The 11,085-nt window shown below is 39.5% G+C and overlaps 3 protein-coding genes and 1 non-coding gene across 5 annotated transcripts in view; 1 reads left to right on the top strand and 3 right to left on the bottom strand.

Annotated features, from left to right (window-relative positions):
* LOC112347761 (agamous-like MADS-box protein AGL28) overlaps positions 1-600 on the bottom strand; it is a 927-nt gene extending 327 nt beyond the window's left edge. The window contains exon 1 of the mRNA XM_024679123.1: positions 6-600. Within this exon, the coding sequence (XP_024534891.1) occupies positions 6-328 (323 nt within the window). The 5' untranslated portion in view covers positions 329-600. The remainder of the gene's footprint in view (positions 1-5) is intronic.
* A 42-nt stretch (positions 601-642) lies between these two features.
* TRNAW-CCA lies at positions 643-714 on the bottom strand. The gene has a single exon. It is a non-coding gene; the product is annotated as a tRNA-Trp (tRNA).
* A 2,459-nt stretch (positions 715-3,173) lies between these two features.
* LOC9658393 (transcription initiation factor TFIID subunit 14b) lies at positions 3,174-4,800 on the bottom strand. 2 transcript variants are annotated; one of them, XM_024679369.1, is made up of 6 exons: positions 4,650-4,800; positions 4,281-4,424; positions 4,139-4,227; positions 3,857-4,078; positions 3,617-3,801; positions 3,174-3,561 (listed from the first exon to the last, which is right to left on the bottom strand). In XM_024679369.1, exons 1-6 carry the CDS (start codon positions 4,761-4,763, stop codon positions 3,365-3,367), a joined length of 951 nt encoding a protein of 316 aa, XP_024535137.1. In that variant the 5' UTR covers positions 4,764-4,800; the 3' UTR covers positions 3,174-3,364. The 2 variants fall into 2 exon arrangements, with proteins under 2 accessions (XP_024535137.1, XP_002974290.1); XM_002974244.2 differs by having other exon boundaries at positions 4,281-4,501; positions 4,650-4,753.
* Positions 4,801-6,000: 1,200 nt separating this feature from the next.
* Positions 6,001-7,509, top strand: LOC9658392. Its single transcript, XM_002974404.2, has 8 exons — positions 6,001-6,134; positions 6,205-6,283; positions 6,353-6,562; positions 6,625-6,753; positions 6,815-6,872; positions 6,932-7,008; positions 7,069-7,160; positions 7,233-7,509. Exons 1-8 carry the CDS (start codon positions 6,064-6,066, stop codon positions 7,303-7,305), a joined length of 789 nt encoding a protein of 262 aa, XP_002974450.2. The 5' UTR covers positions 6,001-6,063; the 3' UTR covers positions 7,306-7,509.
* Positions 7,510-11,085: the final 3,576 nt, after the last annotated feature.

The following is an 11,085-nucleotide window of genomic DNA, read 5'->3' as shown; positions in this document are numbered from 1 at the left end:
TTTGCAAGATGGTGTGCTTCTCAGTCTCATTCTCCAGCTCCTGGAGCAATTCGTTGTACTGCTTCTCTAGCTGCCGGATCTTCTCGATCTTCTCGCAATTGATCTGCACGGGGCGCTTGAGCGTTTTGTCAATCACGTAGTCGATGCAGGGATGCCCGAAAGAGAAGGCTTTGCCAGCCTGCGAGAAGACGATGATCCCAACCTCGGAGCCACAGAGTATGGAGAGCTCGCTGGCCTTCTTGATGAGACCCATGCGACGCTTGGAGAAGCAAACCTGCCTGGCGCTGCGATTCTCGATCTTCTTGATCTCGATCTTGGCCCGGCCCATCTCAAGATCGATGAGAGAAGTGATTGGATCACAGCGCAGAAACAAATCCTCGAATTCGAGGCCGCCGCCAATGCCAAAGAATCGCTCCAAATTCGCCCAAAATCACCGCTCACTGCTACCGACACGTGGCAGTAGCTTCCACACTTGGCTTCCATTTTGGCTATGGCGCACATTGCTAAATTGGAAGAGATTTCCTTGCGATTCTCGGTTTGGGGGTGAAAAGCGTCAGGGCAAAATAGCAAATCCAAAGGGGTAAAAGAATTTCACTTTTGTTTTGCTTACAAAGGTATAAAGTCAATCTTAAGCATTTTTAGTGAACCCGGCGTGACTCGAACACGCAGCCTTCTGATCTGGAGTCAGACGCGCTACCATTGCGCCACGGATCCCTTGCTTCGGCTAACTTCACGCCAGGTTTATAAGTTGTGCATCACCAGGGAAATGAAGATCTAGCATTTTGGAAGTAGGATCATCCTACAATTGGCAGTACTGTTTCATAATAGCTGATTTTGTAGAATTATTTTTGGCAGTTCATATCATAACTTAAATACTCTAAAAAGGAGGAGCTAGAAAACTTTTAGTGCCTGCAATTGAAGTTGCTACGAAAATGATAGGAAGCAAACCTAGTTAATATAAGGCATGGTGAAGATTTATCAAACTCAGCTTGAGTCACAATCTTTGAACAATTTACCTTCCATAAAATTATGAAACCCGTTCTAACTGATACATTTTGGCTTTGTAATGTGAAACTTTTATCATCACTCCTTTAAGCTAAATTGAGTCAAGCTAACCCTGTTTAGAAAACTTAGTTTCATTGCTTCCCCATGATCTACATTAACTCAGTTGTTTCAGAGTTGGCTAAGGTGATGATTTTGCCTCTGTTGCAGCATAGCAGAGTCTACCACCTCCATACAACTTCAGTTAGCTGTAGTTCTTCACTTGTGATTACCTCTAGTTGCTTAGTATTTATAGAGCAGGTTTTTTATTAAATTTATCAAGCAGATCTATGTTCTTTCTTTTCTCACACCATATTGGAGTGTTAGTTTAGATCATAGCTCCTCCTTTTAGTTCCTTCTTAAGCCATACAATGTCATTAAATTATGATGCAGCTATATCATAAGGAGAAGAATATTTAGAGTGTTGTTGATTGTATGTATCTAAAGCTATTTTTGGCCCATCTCTCATGAATAAATATTGGAAGTAACAAGATCATAAAGCATTAGGAATCACTGGACGAGTACACACCAAAGTCTATTAAAGTCACTTGGATTTATCCAAGAGTTCCAAAGTAAATTAGAGCAATACTGGCAAGATAGAAAAACAAGACATCGAAAGTTCTGAGGAGTATCTAAGCCACTTTTAAGAAGTTCTCAATCAAATTATTTGAAGTTAAAAGTAAAACTTAATAATGGTATTGATGATCATCTCAAAGTAACTATAGTTCAAATACAATCTTGAAAAACTTTTGAGTAGATAGTTCCTGAGGTTCTAAACTGGACAAAGTCTTTTCTTATTACAAAAGGTTCTTGGAAAGTGTGTGCCTTAAGAATATGAACACATGATCATCAATCCAATTAAGAGTAATTGTCAAAGCAGTGTGCTAAAGGATCACTATTTTCACATGCAAGGTGCTAAACTAGTACGACTCTGATGAATTCCAACTTCATTCTGAGTCATCGCATGTTGCTAGTATGGCTGAGGATCACAATAATATGATTGGCATCCTATATCGTTAAGCTGTTAGCAGCCTGCTGTACTTGATTGTATGTACACTTTCTGACATCGTGTTGTAGGAGTTGTCTCCATTTGTGGAGAATTCAGGTTCAACTATAGGAGGTAAGTAAGAAGCAACATGTTACAGCTCTGCGTAGCACAAAAGCAAAGTATGTGGCATTAACAGCAATGACATAAGAGGCTTTTTTACTACATAAAAATCTTTTATCCATCAGCTTTATTCCTATAGAGCCTATAGTAATCTTTGCCGCAACAATTGCACTCACAAAGGAAGTGAGGCATCATGGCAAAAGGAAGCACATTCAAACAATGTGCACATGTTGCAAAATCCAGTGGTTTAACAAAAACCATGCTCAAGAAGGAACTCTAAAGGTTCATTTCTACAAACAGATTGAACATTTTCTTAGCATAGGCCACATTCCCAAATCATCGTTACAATCTGGGAGTTCTTCCTCTGAAAAACTCCTAGATTGCTTTCAAGATTGATATGGGTTCTACTAGCTAACTAGAGCTAACTAGGAGCCTAGAGTGTGATGATGATTTATGAACATGGCCTCTACTAAAGGTTTAGTAAAATTGTCTGTGCTCTGTTTGTGGCTTAGAAGAAAATAAACTTTTAAAGTTCCCTCCCGAACATGGTCCCGTATGAAGTGAAACTTCGTTCGAACGTCGTTTCCTTTTGTGAGTGCAAGTTGTCCCAGAAGATTGGTGTAGGCTCTATAGGAATAAAGTTAATGGACAAAAGTTTTTTGCATAGAACTACTACCGTGTATTGTGAGTTTCCATAATAAAACACACACTCACCTCAATAGTCAAAACTGAAATCCTCATCTCCAAAATATCTCCAAAGTATCACTGATTACCACGCCCGGAAAGGGATCCAAGATAACCATCACTTGCCTTCACTGATGCAAGCTATGGAGGCAGGAAAACTCCTCGAGGAAGGACGCTCTTGCCCTCAACCTTTAATTTAAATTGACCACTGGATTTTCAACATGCGCACATGTGAAGACCTGGAAGAAGCACAAGTTTTTTATGCTCCATCATATCTCTTATCCCTTTAATCAAAACTTCTAACTCGTTGTGAGCCATTTTAGCTGTTATAAAAATGATAGGATGCAAACATCTTAGCAATTCTATTGCATTAAACAGCGAACTCCAGTCCAGTAACAACAATCTTTGAAAGATATTGTAATTCCGGGACCTGTTCTTAAGCCTCTCGAGAGCACTGATACATTTTCCGAGGAGAGTAGCTAGAACTTTTACCACGGGCTAAGTCGAACTATAATCCTGTTTGGAAAACATCTAAGGAGCGCTCGGCTTGAGTTTCATTGCTTCAGAATCAAGCATACTTTTCAACTTCGCGATCTCTTTTTGTACCTGTTGTCGAGCCCCCATGATCGACGTTAACTCATCCGTTTCCGAGTACTTGCCAAACCATTGGCCGAGCTGATGATCTTTGGTGTCTCCTCGTTTCCTCTCGTTTGAGATTTCTAGAGCACCTAGAAAGAAAAACATAGAGAATAGATAAGAACTACGAAACCATCACTGCCTTACCCGACGAGACATTGAGCTCGCCTGGCGAGCCATTCACATGAACTGCCGGGAGGTTTTTCACCCTCGAGTAGAACGCTTCCGTCGGCTCTTGGAACACCAGCTCGTCATACGACTCCACAACCACAGGCTTTTTCGTGCTCTGTGGAGCATTGTCATCTTCGTGGTACAACTTCAAGTGGTGAAACCTGGTGGAAGAGGTTGCTTTTGAGACGAATGTTAAATCTGGTGGAAGGAACTTACAGCTCGAGCGTCTTCTCAGCCGCATCTTTTTGGAAAAACACAGTCATGCTGATCTCAAACTCCCCCCATCCCGATTCGCTTAGCTCAAATGGAGCTGATTCCACAACTCGAGTTGGATTGTTAAAGCTCGGGTGTAGCTGAAACACCACTTTGCTGATAATTGGTCCTAAGTCTTCATTGGTGGCACTACGGATGTACACGGTCCATTTATGAGAATGCAAGCTAGAAAAGAACAAGCACAAAAAAGTTTAAAAAGAAAAAAAAAGAAACGTGAATTCTTACTCGTCTGCTTTCTTCCCCAGCCAGAAAGATATGGTACCATACGCTATTGGAACTGATAATTCCACATTCTTCACTCTCTTGATAGGATTCTATGGAGGAAAACCGGAAGTTAGATCGATTGATAGAGCTTATCGAACTTTACCTTCTTCTCTTGGTCCTCGAGAAGCCGAGCAGTCTTGGCTCTTTGCAAGCGCTGGATGGCACTAACCTCCGTTTGCTCAATGCCAAATCGCTTCCCCACAACAGTCTGAGGCATTTTCCCTCTCAGTGCCACAATCTCGTTTATCTGCAATGGAAGAGACCACTTAAAAGAAGCCGCATTCACAAAACCTCCCTCTCAAGACCGAGGAGCTCTCAAAAACTCTGCAAAAAGAGAGCAAATGCATCAATGTTTAGACCCTCTACACGCTAGCGTTAGATCGAAATGGATCAAAATTGGATCGAGACAAGAAAACCTCGCAAAAGAAACTCCTCTTTTTTTTTGTGCTTGGTTGCTTTGGCGATTACAAACCTCCTCAGCTGTTAGATCCGCAAGGCGCCGCTTCCTCTTAGTCGTGGACGCCGCTGTGGGAGGGGGCGCCGCCACGGGACCCGCCTCGATCGCGCCCGTGTCACCGGAAGCCATCTCCCAACCCTACACTGGTTATATATCCCACTGCCCAGCGAGCCCTAACCCTAAATATTTCCGGATAAAGCGAGACGTGGCGAGAGAATAGAGGTACTTTATCCCTTTGGCTCTGGCCAATGATACCCTTGTGGATATTCTCTAAGGTTCTTTCTTAATCTTTCGATCAAGATTTTGGGCTGTTGTCCTCGATCGATCCAAGCAAGAGCGAGATGATTCGCGAGCTCTTGACTGATTGTTTTACGATTTTCCTCCATTTCCATCATCTAGTTTTGAGAAGAAGCCGGAAGAAGATAGCGTAGCCTCAGACACACAAAGTCGATAAGTTTTAGTCACTCGGCTATAATCCGAGGATTCGCAGACTAGTGATCGCTGCAAAGGCCTTTCTGCTTCTCATCGATCCGATTCTCTACGTCCTCCGGAGTCCAGCTTTGCGACTGCAAAGCCGGGAGAAGATAGTCGAGCAGCATCATCGTCTCATATATTCTCGGGACTCGAGACCCTCCGGACTCCGCTGCACGTACAAGTCCGCCACCAAAAACTTCCCCAATTGCTCATCTGCCACCAATGCTTCTCTTCGTCCAGCACGAACTGCTCTAGTGACTCCTTGGTAATCACCCCGTCGATCACCTCAACAACGCCAATGCAGTCCAGCTCCGCCACCGCAAACAAGTTCCAGGCCAGAGCACCCCTCTCCACGTTTTGGATGCCACACTTCACCCCGGAGCGCATCAACCGCGGCAGAGTTTCGGAGATCGAGGTCGTGCGGAGATCCACGTCCTCGGTGTCCGACCGGGAAGTGCACAGACACCGCGCTTCCACACCACCTTGAACGCGAACTCTGGATGTGGATGGGATTGATTCTCATCTTTCTCCTCAACCTCGACTTCGTCCTCGTCTCCACTTGTCTTGGAACTCTTCTCACTCTCCGGAGCTATGGCCTCCGCAATGGTCATCGTCCTCGTCCGCTTGGCACTCACCTTCATCTCCTTGGTCTTCATCTCTGGGCCGCCACGAAGAGCTCAAACAGAAGAGAAGCTCCCAGAGGTCGGAGATCCAGTAGCGCAAGCTCAGCTCCCCGAGTTTGAGCATCGCGTCCTCACCAGATAGAGAAGACTCCGCGGATCCATCGAAGAGACATTGGAGGCAAAGAATGGGATGTCGCTTGCCTTGTGCCGCTTGTTGATCCGTGTAACATCAACTGTCTCCACGCTCGAGGAACCCTAAAAAACAGGGTTCTTGTGGATATTCTGTCTCTGTTTAAGCGAGGAGCCCTAGAGCTAGCTGGGAGGGGCGCCAGATGCTGGGCGCGATCGATTCTGCGGCGCTGCTTCTTCTTCTTCTTCCTCTTCTTCTTGGATCGCATAATCTGTGAGTAGCACATTGCATCGTGCATCGATCGCTTGGAACTGTGGGGAAAATGATTGATTTCGCGCTGTAGAGCTGCTGCTGCTGCTGGGGATCATGGAGTGCAGTGTTCCAGGGCTAGAAGCCGGACGGCGAGACACATTTTGGAAGAGGTTCTTCTTTCCAGCTTAATTTCTTTGATCCACTACTTTGTTTCTTCCTTTGGCTCTTTTGTGTTACAGTATCTTTTGCCTTTCGTGGAGAATGAAAACTATGCCTTGTCTCCACAGTGTCGCTTGCATGCTAGCAACGACGCTTTCAGAGAGCAAGAGCGTGAGAAGCAGTTCTACCACATACACGACTGGCGTTGTGGATACTGCCACAAGATTTTCGAGAGCGAGGAGTACCTCGACTTGCATTTCGACAACCGGCATTCCGAAACGCTCAATGTGGTACGTCTATTCTTCCTCTTTTGTTAGAAAGAAAACACCAGTTTTTCTACGCTTGTTTCTAGAGCCGCGACAATTGTCTAGCTGATGTTTGTGGCGCTTTGCACTGCGACTACATGGAGACCAAGGACAAGCACAAGTTCTCCAAAAACAAATGCAGCCCCAGTGTCGATCGTAATCGTCACTTGTGCGAGGTCTGGAACCATCACTAAGAACTTCTTTTGTTGCTCACTCCTCTTCTCCCGTCTGTAGTAGAAACTAGCAAACTCGTGCTTTCCTCCGCAACAAGGTGCACAGGCAACGCGCCTCAATGGTCTGTCCATCTAACGCTTCTTTCATAAATTCATTCCTCATCCGCAAGCTTGTTCCCAGATTTTTTCCTACGACAATTTTGCGACGCTCACAGCTGCAAGCCAGGGAAAAGGAGCTACTTTCCTAGAGGAAGTGGAGTAAGCCACAAAAGTTTTGATATCTCCTTGCCTACAAGTTTGGTTTTTTCGGTTCTTCAGCACAGGGGAAATCAACCTGTTTACTACGCAGCTTGCTTCTTCACTGTCTTGATTGTGCTGTTATTCTACACTGGGCTTTACATCTACAGAAGGTACGCACTCTCATTGCTGATTCTTGAAAGGAAAAGTTTCGTGTTATTTCTTTTTTATTTTTCTCTATCCAGAGACACGCAGATTTCTTTAGGTGCCATGAAGCGCCTGTCGCAACACTCCGTTAAGAATCGGAAAAAGCATTAAGGCGTTTGTATTATCACTAAACTGCAGTGTCCTCGATCGCTCGCGATTAAAGTGGTTGTGGATACTTTCCACCTTATTAAAGTTTTGTAGAGATTTGACACTGGCTCAGATGAATCATCCAGTCGCAGCTTGCATTTGTGTTTCTCTGGAAACATTCTCTTAATGTTCTGGTTCCTTAAATTTGATCCAGTTGTAGCAGAGGAACTAATTGTTAGTCAATTCCAATTATTTTTTAGATATTTTCTGCTAATAGGTTTAAGTTTTCATTTGTGTTTCTCTTTCTTGCTTTGCTATTGTTTGCAAAACAAGTTTTATTGAGTTTCTGAGAGGAATTTTAAGATTTGTTGAAAACTTTATTTTTAGTAAGCATTCTATTCTGATTCCTAAAATTTTTATTTAGTTGCAGCATAGATCTCAATGTTCAAGTTTTTTTAAAACTTTTTCAGGAATTTAATTGCTTAATTGCAGTAAATTTATTTATTTATTTTTTAAAATTCTTTAGTAACAAAAATAACATTATGTAAATATTTTTGTCATTTGGAAAAAGGAGAAAATGCTATGATCTTTTTCAAAAAAAGATAAATATAGCATACTCTAGAGAAAAGATAAAAAGGATGCAATAGTCTTGGTAATGCAATAAACCATTAAAAGTAAAAAAAAAAAATATTGAAACTATACTTAACGTAAAGCCATGCATGGTTTACACCAACAATAATTGCATAATTTGTTTCCTATTACTGGTGGTAATAAAAGACCAATATTCATATTATATTAAATATGAATAAGTAATTAATAAAATATTTTTGTGTTATGTTAAATTAGAAACGTATTACTATTTGTATTTTATTTAATTTTTAGGTAATGATGCCACTAATATTTAAGTTATTAAAATAAAATTTAAATATTTATATATTTCAAATCTTTTCATGTAATGGTGCATATTTATCTATATGTAAACTATACTAATTTTTTATTATTCAAAATGATATTTCTGTAAAGCCATTTATAATTTTATCATAATCTTTATTATATATATTGGTTATATTTAGGTTTAACTTTAATATTTCCTTTAATGAATAATTACTGCAAACCATCAATAATATATTTTTTAATGCTTCATAGTTGAAATAGCACCTTTAAATAAATTATTACTATTATGCATTATTTTTATATTACAAAAGTTAAAAATTTATATTTTTTCTAATTTTTATCTAATACTTTATAATAATAAACTTGCTAAAGATTTAGTTTTTTAACTAGTGATCCATGTAGAGTTAACAACTCAAGAATTTCCTAGCTTACACTATAAATCTGGAAAAATATTCATTTTATTAAAAATGTCATTTAATTTTTTAATATTTTTCTAAAATAAATTAAAATTGTGAGTATATGGAAAATAGAAATTGAATAAAAATATGTACATATTAATTATCTCAAAACTCCTAGCTTATATACAAGAGCAAGTGGTCTAGTTTGAAACCAATCTGACAGCTATCAAAATCCAGTACACTAATATTAATATAGAACATCGTAACCATACACTTAGACCTCACATCATACTTTCCTCTCAAAATGATAGAAAACCATTCTTTTGTAGATGGGCTAGGATCTAGAGGAATATTAGGAGGAGGTATTAGCATTCATGATCCCTTTATATGAAACATTTTAACTATTACACATGCATAGATTCTGGATGATTTACATATTAAACATCATATCAAACCTCATAAATTTGCAATACCATTTGCCACAACATTTAATATGCTCCTTTCCACTGAGCAAGGAGCCCTTTAGATAAACCATGTACCGTAAGATTGGGAAAATAGACTAACACCAAGTCATCCACTTTATACTCTATATGCGGACAATGATAGGAGTTGTAATGCCATTCTTGTCCCATTTATATGCGGCTCAGGTGTCAAATAAGTGGAAGAATGCTCATCAAATATTAATCCTATGACCTAGCATTGGTAACTTATGGCAATTATGAAGGTAAACCCAACTCTATTGATAGTATTAAATCATGACCATATAGAAGATTATATAGTGAAACACTAATAGAACTTTACACCCTTGTGATATATGTATACCAAAGAGATCACAAATAACCATCCTAATCTAAATGTTGAAAGTTCACGTACTTTGCAATCATCCCTTTGAAGGTCTGAATGAGCCGTTCCACTAAACCATTTGTCTATGGATGATAAGCACTCGTGAAAGTGTAGTGTATCCTCAACTAAAACATCAAAACATGAAATGCCTCAGTCATAAATATGGGACTATTATCCAAAAGAATCTGCTTCGGACAAGAATGCTAAAACACTACTAAATTGAGGAGGAAGTATCTAATAGCAATTGTAGATGTACTAGAAAGAGCACTAACTTCCACCCAATGAGTCAAGTAATGAGAAGCAATATTGCCATACTCACTACCAACAATCGATCGTGGAAAAGGCCCTATCAGATTGAATGCTATCAACTCAAACATATAAGAAATTGCAATTGACTCCAACTGTCCTTTTGCAGCGTGAAGGGGAGTATTACGAGCTTACAAGATGCACATACCAAATAACATCACATCACATATTTGACCAATAGAAAGACCTGTGTAGCTTTTTGGTCATAGAACAATGTCCCATATGCCTACCTAGAATAGGAGAATAATGGTAAGCGTGGAGAAAGCATGAAATAAAGATTGAAAGCACCACCAACTATAAATGATCATTAGGATTTGTCCCCACAATATAAAGAAGGCCATCCTCAATGTGATACTAAAAATATAAATGCTAAAATAGCAAGTCATTAATAAATGATTTAGGATTCTCAAACCTATCTCAAAGCTTTCGAATCATCAAGAAAAGGTAAATTTTGCTCTACACCTTGTGAACACTAAATATTAAGTATAGCAACCGTTAATGTTATGTCTACAAAATCCATAAGTGCTGGAACAATAGACTCATAAAAAACATAATAAGAGAGCGAAGAAGGAAAAGGAGTTTGAGAAAGGGCATCAATATTAGCTATAAAAACTCTTCAGGCAATAAACAACATCAAAATTATATACCCCATTGAGTAATTGAACCAACCAAGTTCTTCCACTTCAATAATTAAATAACTGCAGCATGATCACTTTTTAGTAATATTTGAGAACCATGTAAATATATATGAAATTTCTTGAAACCCCAAACTGCTGCTAAACACTCTTTATCTATCATGGAGTAATTCATCTATGTTAATTGTAATATATGGCTGATATATGTAATGGGATAGTGCTAACCAAACATATTTGAGAATTTTTGCATTAGCACACCTCCAAAACCGATATTAAAAGTCTACGCATAAAATGAAAGGTTGAGTATAGCTAGGATATGCCAAAATTGAAGGAGTTGTCAATAATTCTTTAAAATCTGTAAACACCTTCTCACAATCCATAGACCAGATGAAAGATGATATTGATGATTTCAACAACGCTCACAATAATGTAGTGTGATCAGAAAGATGATCAACAAAACAATCAAGATATTACATCTTACACAAGAAGCGATGCATATCATTTACACATGTTATAATAAGGAGCTTTAGAACATCCACAAGTTTGTCAAGATCAATTTACAAGCCCTCATGAAAAATATAGTATCTAAGATAAGTTATGTCCTTAGACCCAAACACACACTTTGACTACTTCATCTTTAGATCAACTTTCTATAGCTAATCCAGCACCTTATGAACATCACAGATATATTCCTCCCACATCCTCAATAGCATAGCCAAATGTATCAT

This window comes from Selaginella moellendorffii, unplaced genomic scaffold (assembly GCF_000143415.4).
Source record: "Selaginella moellendorffii unplaced genomic scaffold, v1.0 SELMOscaffold_24, whole genome shotgun sequence".
Taxonomy (NCBI): domain Eukaryota; kingdom Viridiplantae; phylum Streptophyta; class Lycopodiopsida; order Selaginellales; family Selaginellaceae; genus Selaginella; species Selaginella moellendorffii.
The sequence above is the reverse complement of the archived record's forward strand: the minus strand, read 5'-3'. Positions and strand labels throughout refer to the sequence as shown.